This window comes from Coloeus monedula (genome assembly GCF_965178545.1).
Source record: "Coloeus monedula genome assembly, chromosome: 15".
NCBI classification, from domain to species: Eukaryota; Metazoa; Chordata; class Aves; order Passeriformes; family Corvidae; genus Coloeus; species Coloeus monedula.
The window spans coordinates 6,166,822-6,183,406 of NC_138795.1; the positions used below are offsets into that span (position 1 = coordinate 6,166,822).

General features: G+C 43.7%; 1 protein-coding gene across 1 annotated transcript; it reads left to right on the forward strand.

The window, feature by feature from the left end:
• Positions 1-1,367: 1,367 nt before the first annotated feature.
• On the forward strand, positions 1,368-9,819 carry NMUR2 (neuromedin U receptor 2; the record flags this gene model as incomplete). The annotated part of the gene is made up of 4 exons (XM_082291544.1): positions 1,368-2,087; positions 6,963-7,047; positions 8,443-8,568; positions 9,560-9,819. The coding sequence occupies 4 exons, from the start codon at positions 1,368-1,370 to the stop codon at positions 9,817-9,819; spliced, it is 1,191 nt and encodes a 396-aa protein (XP_082147670.1).
• Positions 9,820-16,585: the final 6,766 nt, after the last annotated feature.

Here is a 16,585-nt window from a genome sequence, read left to right on the forward strand (position 1 = left end):
TGGTTCCTCACACACTGCTGCTGTTTTTGAGGCAGTCTGTGCTTATTGAAACAATCTTTTTTTTCTTGAGAGGTCAAGCTAAAGAGTCAAATAGAGAAAAGAGATACACACATAAATAGCAGATTCAAGGAACTCCTTGCCAAAGGATGTCAGGGATGTAAGAAGTTTACAAGGCTTCAAGGAGTCCTTGAACCTTGCAAGAGGTTCTGGGCAGAAAAATCACACACCAAGCTGGCAAAAATCCCATAAACTCACCCTCAGATCTTGCACCTCTTCAATTCCAAACAGGTGAATGTTTTCTGAATCTCAGAAAATTGTATCTACAGACTTGGAACTTATTTTGTTTTAGAGAAATTCGGTAAGGAATCAAGCATTCATTCAGAGATAAATGATCTATTTTGGCACAGCCGTGATCCTTGCAGGAGACACTCTTTTTTTTGCTCAGAAAGTGTGTTTGCAGAATGCTTGTCATTCATGAAGAAATAAGAGTTTATAAAAGTTCATGCCCCATGGGCAATAAATATGGAATAATATGTTGTACAGAAATATTCCCAAAACAAGGCTCTCTAAGAATATAGGATCAAATTCCAGCATACTTGGACAGTGAGAAAATATTTTTAAGTCAATAAGAATTGCAATTAAAATCTTTTGTCAGGAGAAGATTTCAGGAGAAAAACAATTGCAGTGTTTAAAAAAAGGCAGAAGCATTATAATTCCACATAAATGGCTACAAAAACCATTTGGCTTTCTACTGATCAAACTCTGTCTCCAAGTACTTGCTGCCACAGACAACAGAAAATAAAAATCAGCAGAGATTTGAAAAGCAAAATTATGTCAGAATCTTCTGTTTTGTTTTGTTTTGCTTGTGGCTCGTAACTGGATGTAGCATCACTATCGTTTTGTAAAAGCTGTTTAGACTGAGTTTTGGGGGTGTTTCTGGTCTGCTTTCCCCCCCTCTGGCAAATACAAATAACCTGCAGCTGGTTTTGTGTCCTGTATTTCAGATTCCCAGCTCCCTAAATCCCACATTTCTGACTCTGTAAATGCATCAGCCACAGCAGCTGATGCAAGTGGCTGGAACCTCTTTTTGTACTCTATAATCTAACGCACTTAGCGAGCCAATGAATATGTGGGAAAGGAGGGGCTTTCTGGCTGAGGGGCTCTGTGCAGGGGAACAGCTGTTGAGCAGCAAAACCTTACCCAGAGCCAGGCAAACACACTCATTCACATCCTCAGTGCCTCTGTGCATCAGGGCTGGCAAGGCAGCTACACCCCTCCTTCCATCTCTGCAAAAAGTGAGCAAACTTGCTCAGAGAAACAGAAAGGACAACCAACCTCAGCAGTGAAACATTTCAGCAGGTCCAGCCATGGCCTGGGTCAGTAATTTCTCTTGGTTAAACCACCTTGCTCTACATGAAGAACGTCTCAGGGGGTACTTAAACAGCACTGAGGATTATTTAACCTTCCTGTGTGGGCCCAGGAGGAGCCACCTATTCCTGCCCATGGCTTTGGTGTACTCCGTGATCTTCATTGTCGGGGTGGTGGGGAACTTCTTGGTTTGCCTCGTAATCCTCAAGCACCGGAACATGAAGACCCCGACCAACTATTACCTGTTCAGCCTGGCGGTCTCGGACCTGCTCGTGCTGCTCTTTGGGATGCCCCTGGAAGTCTACGAGATGTGGAGCAATTACCCCTTCCTGTTGGGGCCCGTGGGCTGCTACCTGAAGACGGCGCTCTTCGAGACCGTGTGCTTTGCCTCCATCCTCAGCGTGACCACGCTCAGCGTGGAGAGGTACATCGCCATCCTGCACCCCTTCCGCGCCAAGCTGGAGAGCACCCGCCGCCGCGCCCTCAGGACCATCGTGGCCCTCTGGGTGCTCTCCGTGCTCTTCGCCCTCCCCAACACGGGCACCCACGGCATCGTGCTGCAGCATTTCCCCAACGGCACCCTGGTCCCCGGCTCTGCCACCTGCACTGTGGTTATGCCCCTCTGGATCTACAACTGTATTGTCCAGATCACCTCTTTCCTCTTCTATGTGCTGCCCATGGGGGTGATAAGTGTGCTGTACTATCTGATGGGGCTAAGAGTAAGTCCTTCTCCAACTGTGCTCAGTGTTCCTGTGTGTTTGTGTCTATATGTGGCTTTGAGTGATTTTTGCGCCTCTTTCTTGCCCATCTGTTTTCTCCCCAAAACAGCCCGAAGTGTTTCAAACCTCTGAAAACGGTAGATCCAGCTCCTTCTCTGGTGCAATCCCATTCTGAAATTAATATAGCTATGTTGGGGAATAATTTACCCCAATCTTATAAAAACTTACCATCACTTCTGCTCACATCTGAATGTTAATGAAACACCCAAATCTCCAGATTGATTCCAGCCTCCCAGAGATTTACACCATTGCAGCAGAGACTAGAAAGAAACGGACCAAAAGGAAAATGTGGAAAGAATAAAAAGATGAATAGTGATTGAATCTTGTGTACTATTTGTTTTCCCTTTTCTTGTGACTGTAGAATTTCCATTGCGTTACTTTCTCCTTTTCCTTCCCTGCAGCTGGTGATAATATTCACTTGTTAAAGCTCATGAAGCTCTCACAAACTAAAATGTTACCTTTTTGCTGCAGCTAGCAAATGCAGCAATCATTTCTTTATATAACTACAGCCTTGTTTCACCAGGCTACCTTAGAGCTTATATTCCTTCTCTCTTCAGAAAGTGAGACTACTTTTGCCAAGTATCCATCATGTATGTGTGGATAAAACAATCAGGATCACAGTGTTATAAAACTATGAAGCACAACACTGAAATGCACTGCTAATCCCAGTGATCTGATGAGTGCTTTCTTCTCATAAGTTACAGACGTTTAGACAATATAAATCCTGTTTTATGGCACTGATTATAACTTAAAGCTTACAAAGATGTGTCTGATCCCATAGCAAGAAACAGAGATGAATGAACTTATTAAATAATGTGCAAGAAACTCAGCCAAATCTCTGCTGGTGTGTATATAATTTTGTTGGGCTGGCTGATATTTACTGTTCCCTGAAATTACACAGAAGCAATTTTTACTTACCCAGGGCTAAAAAAAAAAAAGGATTAACTGACAGAAATCCGTATCACAGAGCAGATCCTCGAGGCAGTGAATGGGTTAAACTATCCCCAGTGTCTGGAGGCTGTTGAGGGGTCTTTACATAGTGTCAATGAATATTTTGCAAAATAAGACCTGAAGGGAATGAAAGGTGTTGAAAATAGAGTTGTTACAAAAAGAAAAAGATAAATCCCTGAATTAATAAAAAGAAAACTTGAAGGTTGCAATAACTTCTATTTGCAGCAGCAGATATTCCTATACCCCATCCCAGAAGAGAAGCTCAGTACCAGATGAGGGCTGATCCCCCAGGACTTCTGCAAATTCACACAATTGTTCAAGCTGTCTTTCCTAAGGACAGTAATGTTCACTGTTTGTGCCTCTGTTTTTCTGTATATCCAGCTCAGACTTCCAAATTTCAACAGGATCCATCCTGGCTAAATCTGCATTATCTCCAAGCTGCACTGGGCAAGATGATTTCATTTCTTCAACAGAAGTGATAGAAGAATGATGTATATTTATATAATTTTCCAAGAGGAGACACTTCTTATCTACTCACAGAGGATGAAATCTGTGAGGCTTTAGCAACACCCTGCAGTCTCGTGAGTGCCACATATCACTCACAGAATGTAGTGGAAAAGCTCAGGGTTGATCCAAAGTTTGTACAACAGCTCAAATTCAGCAAACAGAGACGTAACCTTTTCACAACCAGGCTTTGTAGAAAGGGCATTTCCTCACCAGTTTCTCCCTCAAGCTTTGCCAGTGCAGGAGAGTCTCAGGACGCAATGCAGAAGGGAACAGGTGACCTGCCAAGCAGCTGTGAGAAGGCAGCAAACATGGGTCATAGGGTAACTGAGTTAATTTACAATTTAATTCCTTGAAAATTGTAAAAATGCATTTGTCTTTTTCACTGTGAAATGGTTGATTACCTCATTATCTACTTGGGTATAATTTTAAGGCCTGATGGCTTAATATTGCAATGTTATGGTCAATTGATCCTTCCAGCACCAGTGTAAAGAAGAGGACCCTGATCATTGCACTGTAAACTCATTAGACTTCATTGTGGAAGCTTCCTGCTGCCTCTTTAATGGGGTTCTAATCACAGATACCTTTAGGATAAACCCCTAAATCATCCAGGCTCTTCAAACCCAGTGCAGCTGTTGGGCTACTGCTTGCAACCCACAGCCAAAGAGCTGAGGAGGGAGAGGAGAGGGAGGAGATGAGAATATTGGGAAGTAGCTGCTCGTGGAAGTTTATCCCTGGAACACTGATTGAGATGGGCTGGGATTGCTTCAGAAGAAGTCTGCATTGCAGCAGGATTCAGTGTGTGCCCATTTCCTTCAAACTGATTCCTAAAAGGACACAGGCATAGGTGTGGATCACTGCTTGTCTAAAAGTTATGCTCTATTTAACAAGGGTTTCTGACAGCCTAGGCTGGATGATTCTTCTCACAAGGTTCCAATTCTTCTCTTAGTCTCTCATCCCCTCAGTAACTGGCAATATTAATAATAATAATAACAGTAATAATAATAATAATAATATTAATAATAATATACACACTGGAAATTTTAATTTAGCTGTCTTTGAAGCAAGACAACTTATTCTAGCCAAAGCACATCTGGTCCAGATTTTATCATCAAAATCTATTTCAGCCCCCAAATGCCCAGTTGTCAAAAGCCCAGAATCATCTGTGGATGGTGACTGCCTTTGGCTAATTTCTGCAGAGCCCAGCACAGCTCTTGCAGAGCCTGTTTCCATTCCATGGAGGTTGTTCAGCAGTCCTTGTCCCAGTGGCCAGCTCTCCTTTGCCGTGGGGGTGAGTTAAGGGCACACCAAGGCTGCAGCTCAGCAGCAACTGCTTCAGCCAAATCTCCTCATCAGGCAGGACTGCAGGCTTTAGCACAAGCCTTGTGGGGTTTAAATATCAATTTTTCCATCAGCTGGAGAGAAGCTTTGATCACCACTAGTGTCAGACAGGCCAAAGAGTTTACAGAAAACAGTTCAGCTTTTGCAGATTACAGAAAACAGTTCTTTTGCAAACCTCACTAGGTTTGTCTGGGGATAGGTGAGACCCTAATTTCACTCTGCCTTTTGACTTCTGGGATGAAATGCTGTAGCTAATAAAGATCTGAGGGGAAAATCCAATTTTCAGCTTCTTGCTCCAGTCACTTTTAATTCTCTTGCAGTGAAAGGGTAACATTCCTCTCAAACCTACACAGCCTCATACATCACAGTGATGTAAAAGTAACCACCACCTGGGCTGGACTTCTACCCCTCTCAAACCACTGGCATTAACTCAAGTTACAACCTTTGCCATAGACTCACTTATTTTTTTTTTTCCCTCCCTGTTTCTAATGATTCATTGTTTTATTAAACTGCAGCTGCTGAGTTATTCTTACTTGTTACACCTTCATCAGTTGAGGCTAAAGAGGAGCCTTACAGCATCATCAAAATAACAGAAGGAAGGTGAAAAATAAAGATACATGTGTCTCTGGTTTATTACAGCATCAGCACACTGTACTCTCTGAGGCTTTGGAATATGCCTGGAATAGATTACTGTTGAGACTGAAAAGCACTGAAGGGAATCCAGGGGTTTTAATAAATCTGATCATTTATCACTAGATGTGTTCCAAATCAACTGAGTCTTTTCCTCAAGCAACTGTGGCTATGACTAAAAGTTACAAGGGGAATAATGTAAAACACGAGAGGCTGAATTGCACTATAATTGACTATAATTCCATTTACATGTTTTTTTCCTTTTATAAATAGAATAAAGGGAGCATTGCAAGAAGGACTCATTTAATCATCCTTACAGAAAAGTGTTATTAATCAGAAATCAGAAAGCAAAGTCACAGTGTAAAAGGCAAATGCCACAACTAGCATGTTTTCATGAGGTTTTTACAAATCCACAGGATTTCTGTCTTTTCCCTCATTCCTGATATCGTCTCGTGTAATTAAAAGTTTTGTTTCCAGTTTCTCTCAGCTGAAAACAGCCAAAGCTGTTGGCTGATCAGGAGTTCCCACTGCAGGAAGCTGGGGACAAATATGGACTTTCCAGACATGATTTCTTTGGTGTTCAAATCAATTGTCCTATTTTTCTAGACCTGATCTTTTTGTCACCAAAGCACCAGTGCTCTCACCATAAACCTATTGGGGAAGGATTTCAGGGAGGATCAGACTATTGCTCTTTATGCCCATTTTTTAGAAGTCCAGGAAAAACTGTGGGAGAAAAACCTCTCCTTGTTGTACCTGAGTAGTCTGTGGCTAAATCTGTGTGTACCATGCACCCTGCCCATCTGCAAGGCAGCATTTCTGGGGTTTGTTCATTAGATGGGTTGAATATCAACTATCCCCAGCACTCAGGGCATGAAACAAACACCCTTGAATTCTACAGGATTTTTTCCAATGATTACAGCTGTGTTGTACTGAGGCCTTACTGGGTATTTTTTGGATCGTTGGTTTGTGCTTAATTGTGGGGAACACTTTTAGGAAAATAAACAAACAAACAATATTTTGCTAGAAGAGAAAATAATGCCTAGCAAAATACTGTTGGAATTGAACACAAACTGTGAACCAAATGTTGACTCAAAGAGAAAAGGTAAGTGGGGAAGGGAAAGATAAATTTGCTGTAAATGCACAGGTTCAGACTCATAAAATCTGCAGATTGTTTTGAACCTAACAATCTGCAGATTGTTTTGAACCTAAAGCTTCCACATTTTTCTAGTCAAAAACCAAAATTAAAATGTAGATTTTTTTTCAGTGAGTCCTGAGTGGCCCCAAATTTTGCTTTCTCAAACTACTTCTATCAAAATATCAAACAGACTATGTCTGGAGGGGATGTGCTCTCTTGTCTAAACCGTCCTTTGGTTTCCCCCCTTTTGCCAGTTGAAAGGAGATGAATCTCTGGAAGTGGAGGAAATGGCTGTGAATGTTCAGAGACCATCCAGGAAATCAGTCACCAAGATGCTGTGTAAGTAGTGAGTCCTTCTATGTTTTATTTACCATAGACAGGAGTGTGACCAGATCCTGAAAGGTATCGAGCAAGTTTAATGAATACAAGAGTTATGAGATGAGTAGCTGTTAAAAAACAACAAAAAAAACCCCCAAACAAACAAACAAAAAAAAACCCCAAAACAAAACAAAACACCAACTTATTGCTGTTTTATCTGAACTTACAGGATGCAGCAGCAAGGGTAACCACCAAAAGACTCAGAAAGCCAATTTTCCTCCCCAACACAAGAGGGGGTTGAGCAAACCTACATGGCAGGTGCTTGCACAGCAATTCTCCAAAATCCCTCACTCCAAACTGGCTCTTGCAGCCCTCCAGCGAGGATCCTTTTGTTTCAAATAGTCTATCTTGTACATTTTTACAGAATGTGCATCTGTTTTGCATTACACCATGAGCTCTGCTCATGAGCAGGAATCCCAGAATGGTTCAGGTTGGAAGGGACCACAGTGGACCCACTGGTCCAGCCTCCCTGCTCAAGCAGGGTCATCCCAGAGCACAGGATTGTGTCCAGATTTTTCTGGAATATGTCCAGTGAGGGACAATCCACATCCTCTCTGGACAACCTCTTCCAGTGTGGGGTTGCTGCACAGTAAAGAAGTTCTGCCTCATGTTCAGGTGGAACTTCCTGGGCATCAGTTCCTGTCCTATTGTTGGGCCCCACAGGGCAGAGCCTGGTGCATCCTTCCTCTGACACCTCCCTGCAGACAGGGACAGACAGGGATGAGGTCCCCTCTCAGCTGTCTTTTCTTGAGACAGTCCTGCCAGGCCAAGTGCATCACCTACTGCTGACTTAACCACCCCAAAGAAAAGCTGGATCTAACCAGACTTGCACATTGTGTAACACTCAAGAGAATTTATGCTCCAATCACCCTGAAAGCACTCACATCACCTCCTAATTTGGGGCTGTCTTTAAGGCAGAGATCACCTTGCTACTGAGATGGTGTTTATGCAGCAAACAGAAACCACCTTCAATATTTCCTGCAACAACATTATTCTTTAAGACAGTTTAAGTCACTGTCTGAACCAAGAAACTGTACTTTGAAGCCAGCCTGGTTTTCTGAGCCTGGAATATATTTGGGCTCCATATATACCCCAACATTGCCTGGCTGTTTCCTGCTCTGTTTGAATGTCACTCTGTGGACATGCACTGGGTTACCCAATACAGAAATTAGTGGAAAGATTGCTCTTTTGGTTGGTAATGGTAAGACAGAAATTATGGCAAAAGCTTTGAAACCATGAATAAAATTTGTATATTAAGTCTCCCACCCAGCCTTCTGAACTCCCTGTCCTGTGCAGGCTGGTGAACCTTATCCTCCCATTACTGACCTGTTTCTTTCTCCCCTTTCTCCATGCCAGTTGTCCTTGTGATAGTTTTTGCCATTTGCTGGGCTCCATTCCATATAGACCGGCTTTTCTTCAGCTTTGTTGTGGAATGGACTGAGCCTTTGGCCAATACGTTCAACTTAATTCATGTGGTGTCAGGTAAAGCTTTCTTCTTCCACTTGCACAGAGACTGGCAAAAAAGAAAAGCATTTATGAGTGGTTTACTTGTAATTTGTAGTCATTTATTTTGTAGGGGACATGAGACTTGCATGGAAAACCTTCTTGAGGTTTGCTGGGCAGCGATGAGAATAGTGCCTGAATAAAAACTGCAGGCAAGTTTTCTGCAGCTTTCAAGATCTGGACATGTTGCCAAATTCAGTGTCTGAATAAAAAGTCTTTATGTCTGTCACAAAGAGTAAAAGGGGGGAAAAACGGATATCATGCATCATTACTAGCTGCTTTTCATTCTTGGGAATGTTCAGAAGTATAGACTGCTGTCATTCAGCTGCTTTTAAGAAGTGCACAGGAGCAGGCGGCATCCTCCACAGGTTCTCTGGGGCAAATAGGAAACATTACCAAATGCAAGACAAGAGCCTTACATGCTGCTCAGAACTGGGCAATGAAACCAAATGTTTATGGCCTTGCCAACCAAAAAATGAAGGGCTTTTCAAAGAAGACTCTTATTTCAGTCTGCCACTGGAAAACACTGAATGTGGTCATTAGGCAGCTCAGACAAATCCAATCTTGTGCAATTGTCCTGGTGAGTTGTAGGAAATTAGCTTCCCCTGGCTGGAAGTTATCCTCTGACAGCTCTGATGGGGCACCAGCTGGGCAAACCCTGCTGTGGGTATGAGGGCAGTGCTGGAGGCAGGTCAGGGCAGCTCAAAAGAGAGCTGGTTCCTGAGCAGCTGGAGAGAGTGAGCTCCAATTCACGTTCTCTCCCACTTTCCTTTCGCTGCAGTGCCTGAGCTAACCTTGGTGAGACATCCCTCTGCCTGTGCCAGGAAGGCAACAGAACTCCACTGCTGCTGTCTCTACCCTCTGCACCCAAGCTTGGTGGAGCTGTATAGGCAAGGAAGAGATTTTCCTCTTCTGACATTGTTTCACACATAAATGTGTCTCTCTCTTCCCCCCACCCTTGTTCTCCCAGGTGTTTTCTTCTACCTGAGCTCTGCCACAAACCCCATTATTTACAACCTGCTGTCCCAGCGCTTCAGGATGGCTTTTCTCAGTGTGATTTCTCCTTACTGCAAGCACTGTGCCCCCAAACATCCCACTTACAAGATTTCATCCCAGAAGAGCATGTTTGTGATTGAGAATCACAATCTCATGGACTCTGCTGAAAACACAAGTCTCCCTGGCACACACAGGACATCTGTCAGCAGCTCTCAGCTCTCCACTGGCCTGTGACTTTCCATGTTGTGAACCAGCTGAGAGAGAAGGTTAAGAAAATTACTTTGAGAAACTAAACTAGAAGAGACCTTCCTAAAAGACTGATTTTAGCAAGCTCAGGAGGTGTCCCATTGAATGGATGACGGAGAAGACTGTATTTAGGATGTGTTAGGGAAGCCCTGTATTACCCCCAAGCTGATGTGAGGGCTGGAAATCTGAGTTTGTTCACTGCAGGCTGTGCCAGCAAAGAGCTGCTTTAAAAGGTGAGAGACTCCCAGTGTTGCCAGCATGGGGGAGAGAATCAGCTTAGCAAAGTCTTAGCAAATGGCTTTTTGTGCAGCAACCTAACCATCAGTCTTTATTTATTTTGAAACAGGACAACTTTCTGCATAATCCTTGTCTACCCATATCTAGGTTTGGGTAAGCCAGTCCCACTTCCCTCTGCCATGACCTTCTTGAGGGTATGGCTGTTGCAAACCTCCCCTGTTAAACATTAGCAAACAGGAATGAGAGCAGCTCAGAGCTGGCTGATAAACACCAGCAATGGCTATTTCTGGGACAGAAGAACCAGGGAGCCAATAAGTGTAAAGCAAACTTTTGCTTTCTGAGCTTCTTATCATTACTTCACCTTTGGATATTTATGTGTTGTCTCCACCAGTGAAGCCCTGTGGTTGTGCTTCAGCAGACCTCACTCCTCCTGTACCATGTGGATTGCAGAAGTCAGAGATCTACATGGGTTAGCAATCACCAGGAAGGAGCCTGGACAGCATCCACAACAGAGGGAATTGGGACAAACCTGATGCACGGGCAATAAAATGGGGAGTTTTGCAGTGATATTGCATCTACTAAATTCAGTTTTTTCCACAAAGCACAATATAAGGTCTGAAAAACTTTCCTGTGTCCCAGTAGTGCAAACAGATCCTAAAGGCAGTACACTCACGTCCAAGCTGACAAATTCCTGGGCTCTGCTCACTGCAGAGACAGGGCCCTATAGAATTTTGCCAAGGGAGTTTGGGGGAGTCCATTACGTGATAAAGAATTTTGTAGAATCCTGTCTCACAGGTTTCAAAGCCTGTTCACTTTGTTTCAGGGAAATGCCTCCCACGTGCATCGTGGCACAGGGCTGGGTTTAGTCCCCACGCTGGGCTCAGGCTTGGCACACACTGCCACAGAGAACCATTGCATGAGTGTCACCAGGGGACTGGAGGCTACTTACACAGTCAGAGAACACAGAGTTATCCCAGCAAATAAGAACATTAGCTCCTGAAACATGATATACTGTATGCATAAAGACATTTTCCATTCTGGTCACTGGGGACCCAGATGGTATTTCCTACCAAGGAGGAAGGGATTGTACTCCTGTTACCATGGCCTCTTATTTTGTTTGCCCCGAAGTTTTCTGTTTGATTCTCACTGTGGGGCTTGAAGGTGAGAGACTCATGCTGGAGAGTCACCTTTTCCTGGAGCATAAGGGGAATGTTTTCAGACCCTTTTTACCAGCTGCAATCTTGAGAAACAAGCCTTGCAGAGGGGAAGAGCCACACACAAAGCCTGCAGAGAAAAGGCCATTCCTGCTCCCTCAAGACACAGCTGAAATGCTTTGCCACCCCCAAGTGGACACTTGCATTTTACCAGTGACATTTACATTTCTAAGCAGAAATTTTGCATTATTTTTCCCTCTGCCAGAGATTACAGCGTGTTTTCCCTCTGGACAGGCCATGCCAGTGGTGCCTTGCTGCCTGTGGGCTGCCCCTGTCCCTGTTCTCCTGCCTGCACAGGGCTCCGAGCTCTGAGATGCCACCTGGGGACCACCTGGGCAGTGGCTGTGCTGGATCTCCTCCCACACCCTGTGCCTCCCTTGGGCAGATCCCTCACTGAGCCCAGGGGTTTCCATGTCCCAGCTGTGTGAAAGCTGTCCTAGAGATAGCCAAAGGGGGGAGGAGACGCTGCAGCTTGACATAGCCACACATCCAGCGTGGGGTGGAGACACTCCTCTGCAAGGTTTTGTGGCTCTTTGAACACCTGTAATGCATTCAGGATGAGACAGCAGCTTGTGTTGGTGCACAGAGGGCCACCCATGAGTGAGAGCCATCCACGAGTGATGCCGCCCTCTCCTCTCTTCATGGGAGAATCCCAACCTTTGGCTGCAAAGCTCAGGGTTGAAAAATGCATCCCTTGACTTGCAGATGAGCACACAGACCTGCAGACAAGGGTTGGGGTGAAGCTGGAGGATGAAGATTTCATGTGGTCTTAAATAAAATGGCCACGTTTTTGTCCCAAGGGAAGACAAAAGGGTTTTGTGAGGAAGAGGAAGCAGAGGTGGGAAGAATGCATGTGGATGAAGAAATTTTAGAAGAGAAGTAGTGAGAAGCAAATCATCAGGAACTCACCTGGTTGTGAACTTTTTTTTTTTTTGTCCTCAAAGCATTTTTTATCACATTTAATTTGTTGTCAGTCAAAAGGAGTGATACTCATAAGCAAAAATTACTGAGCTTTTTTGGCCAAATATCAAAATCGAAGCTGAAAACACTTAGTCTTGCACCAAACCAAACCTTCTGTGAAAGTGTTATTGGGAGAGACATGTCAAAACTCCTCTGAATTCTGCTAAAAATAAAATAAATGCAGTGAAAAAAATGTGGACTAACTGGAGACTCAAAGTTAAATTCCCTGTGACTGCACAGCTCTGTACTCCCTCATTCCTGAAGGAGAATCTCTAGAAAATAGTTGAGGCACCTTGTCCCTAAATGTAGTTGATGTCCACTGGAGGCTTTTCTTCCCAAAAGGTCAGTGCTTGAGTTATTTATCACTCTGCTCTGATATTTACCTCCTGCATTTTGAAAGCTGCATCCAATGATGAAAAAACCAGGAAGATGGATAGAGATGTCAGGAAAGCTGATGCTTTTCCTTTATTTATACATTAAGGAGCTTTCGTAGCCAAGTGCTGAAAAATGTTGGCAAGTGGCTGAGAAAAAATCCTGTTGCACAAAAATTAAGAACAGCTCTCTTTCCCCCGAAGTGGTGCCAGAAAGAACAACTCTCTTTCCCCCGAAGATAAAACTGTATTTATTTGAAATCAAGCGTGACTCCATGTCTATTGATTTATTTCTCTGCTTCTGTTTCCCTCTGGGAAACATGCAAGTGTGGGAGCAGAAAGTGTGAACAAGATGTGGAGGGTCTGAAATGTGCTGCAAGGAAGCACTCAAAGGGGAGAAGAATTGTGTTCTTTGCCAGTGAGTGATGCTCAGATCTAACACCAGGTTCAGTTGGAAAAAACACCATGAACAGCAAGTGGGCAGTTCTGTTAAGTTTATTTGAAGAGTTTTCGAACAGCACTGTGTTTTAAAGTGTTTAAACCACAGCTTATCAGTAAAACTAAATGTACACTTCAGCTGCAGAGATGCTTATCTGTATCTGTATGTAAAATGAAAATAAATGTACTAAAGTCTGTCTTCCTAAGCCTGGTCCATCCTCCAGAAATCCTCACACTTGCTGTTTCTCCCTCTGATTTCATGTGAGCAGCAGGAGATGGAGATTCCCCAGATGTTCAGCCAGCACCAGGCACAGGACACCAAGGACTCATTACAAGTCACAGTACTTAAAAAAACCCCCATATTTCAGTTGGTATATTTGCACAAAACCAGCACTAATCCCCATGGAACTTGTGGCTCTGCACATCTGAGAGCTCATCCAAGGGCTCTGCACAACTGCTCCTATAGGGGAGGAGGTTAAAAACTGGGCAGCACAGTTGGCATGGCCAGGAGAGGGTCCCAAAGCAAAAACTGCTGCTTCCCAGGCTGTGGAACAGCCAGATCTGCTCTCCCTCTGTGTTTTATCACAGTTGTCTCATTTTCTCTGCTGTTCATTATGACACTTGCTAGTATTTTCCCCACTGAGGTTTCTTTTTCCACAAACTAGCAAATTGCTGAGCTGTGCCATTTCCATATCAAATGGATATTAATGCAAGGAGGAATATGATAATGAAAGCAGAATGATAATCTGGACTTTTTCTTTCCGTATACAAACTGAGGAAGAAAAAGGGGAAAGAACAAGAAATTAAACAAGCTCTTGCAATGATTAAAATTTGGGTTTAGAATTTAGTCCAAGTCAATGCAATGATGGTAAATGTCCTTCAGAGTGAGCTGAGGATTAAAAGAGTTTGCAAAGAAACTACAGCAAACTGCCCAATCTGTCCCCTGCAGGATTCCCTGCCTGGGAAAAAACACTTTTGAGGTTGTTAGGGTAGGTTACCACGCACCAAAATACAGTGAGCATCTTTTGCACAATTCCCTGACTCTGAAAAAGGAATTTGCCATGTACAAAGTGGACCATAAAGTAAGACCCTCTCCAAGAGAAAGAAGGGTTGTTGATTTTCTTCCATATTTCTTTCCATTTACATTCTGGGTAGTCAACAGCCTGCTTTGGTCATACCTGAGACACAGAGCTAAGCTCATTTGCCACCAGAAAACTTTCTGTTACTGTCAAGACTTTGTGAAACCCTGAAAAGCTGTAGGTGATGTTTTTAAGGCAAATTATCTTAAATCCACTTCATTTTTAGAGAAGGATTAATTTTAGGTGTATGGGAGCTGTTGGAATAATTTGCTTCCTGCTGGGATGCTAATTCGTGAATGAAATACTGAGGTGTTTATGGTAAAAGCCCAAATAACTTTTTTTTGCATCCTCCTCTTACACCATTTTATGAATTGCAGCAAGTTCCTTCCCAGAGGAACAGGCTTCTGTTGGATTTTTGTGGCTAGAGGTGGGTTTTCCAGAAGACCCTTTGACTCAGATGTCTTCAAATTGATCTCCACCAGAGGAAATCTGTATTCTTTTTCTAGATAAAAGAGGGGGGAAAGAAGCTGCTCTAAAACCAATTTATCTGACCTATTTCAGTCATTTACTTTAGGTGTTTTACAGGTAGTTTTTATGCATATCTTCTGCAGCTGAAAAACACAGCCAGGCAACAAGGTACAAGTCACCTTGGAGTTCTGTGTGTTCTTTGTTGCAGAGCAGGTATGTTTATCAGACCCTTTCAATTTGTTTCATTTCTTCAGAACCCAAGAGACTCCCTTAGGAATGACTCACTATGAAAACCATGCTCCAAATGAGCAAAGCAAATGGCTCACAGCTAAATCACGACTAAACACTGGGAGAACAGCATCCTCAGGGGCTCACCTACCACTTTGTTCACTGCTCTGGGGCAGGTGCCTCTGGGACACCTGGGATACACTGAAAAGGCAGAGAAATTCCAACAAAGCTCTAGCACATGTAGAATTTGCAGCATTTGTTTGCAACATTTCAGTTTTCTTTCCTTTGCTTCTGTAGGAGATGACAAGGGCAGGAAGATCTGTCCTGACAGAGAATGTGCTAAACAGCTGCCTGAACTCAATGGAAAGTCTCCAAAAAGAAGTTTTTTCATTACTGCAGTGCAGGTGGGTTGGGCAGCACAGAGCAACTGCAGCAAAAAAGTACAAGAGTCACAGTTTTGGGAAACAGAATAACTCACCAGACTCTCTGGGAGGAAGGAAACAAAGCACTAACGCAGGAACCTGGAGGTATATTTGACCATGTTTATTTAAGCATGTACTGGGGTTTGTTAGCTGGCTTAGTGGTAGGCAAATCCTGCATGCAGAGGGGTTTTTTGAGTGTGAACAAACCTGGTTACTACCACAAAACTCAGCTTCCCCTAAGCCCTGCACCACTGTTTCCTCCCAGCTCAAGTTACCTGCTCCCGCAGAAAAACAAACCACAGAAACAGCAGCACGTACAAATTTCCATTTCAGCAGCACTGGCAGGACCCTCCATTGGAACTGAGACACAGCAGCACACTCTTAGCTTAAAGTGATGGAACCAGCTTGTGCTCCTGCATGTAACAAAGATGAGCAGCAGTTGACACTGGCCCAGATCCATCTGCTCTGGTTGTGTATCCCAGTCCCAAGACGAGCGGCTGAGTCGTGGAGCTGGCTCTCTCTGCTTATAACACTAACCAGTCCTAAAGCTGGGGCTCACATGGCAGCCTAACAAATCCCAGCAAACCCACTGCACTCCTCCAAGAGGCAGCAAGGACTGATTCAGCCTCAGCACACCCCAGTTTTCGTGTGTCTCTTGCGTTAACAGCAAGGAACACTCATATGAGTGTTAGTCTCAGTCTGGTTGCTTCCGGTCTCATTTCATTCCCTATCTTCCCTCCCAGGAGGAACAGGTATATTGAAAATCATCTCTTCTCTCCATCCATCCAGCTTTTTGCTGCTAAGAAATTCCACTGAGGATTGAGTCTTTTCTCTGCAACTTTATTTGCCAGCTGTAGGGTTTTCACACCGTTATTTGTATTCCAGTCCCGATTTCAATTACCTGGCTAACCTTTTCAATTTTCACAGAGAGTGAGAATCAGAAAACAGCAGGTCCTTTATTACAGCTCACACTGGCAGGGGATTCTTCACCCTCCTTCCCTCCCCCATGTTTGCAGGAAAGCTCTGTCAAATTCAAACAAACTCATTGATAATAACTTGCCTATTTACTTATGCTTTGCAGGCTGTTAAATATTCTGGTCCATTCTGTGGACCTCTCTTCCATCCTCCTTTTGGCTTGAACATACTGTATTTTACCCCATTTCTAAAAGCCAAGGAGAACCAGTCTTAAGCTTCCACCCTGATGCTTGACTCCAGTGGGAATTCTCGCCAGGGTCAAACACTGGAGAAGTTAAAAGCCTTGTGCTTTGAGAGGGGCTGTTTGCTGGTCTTTGATAAGCAAGATGTGGTGGTGGCCAGTCCTTATGTCCATATCTCAG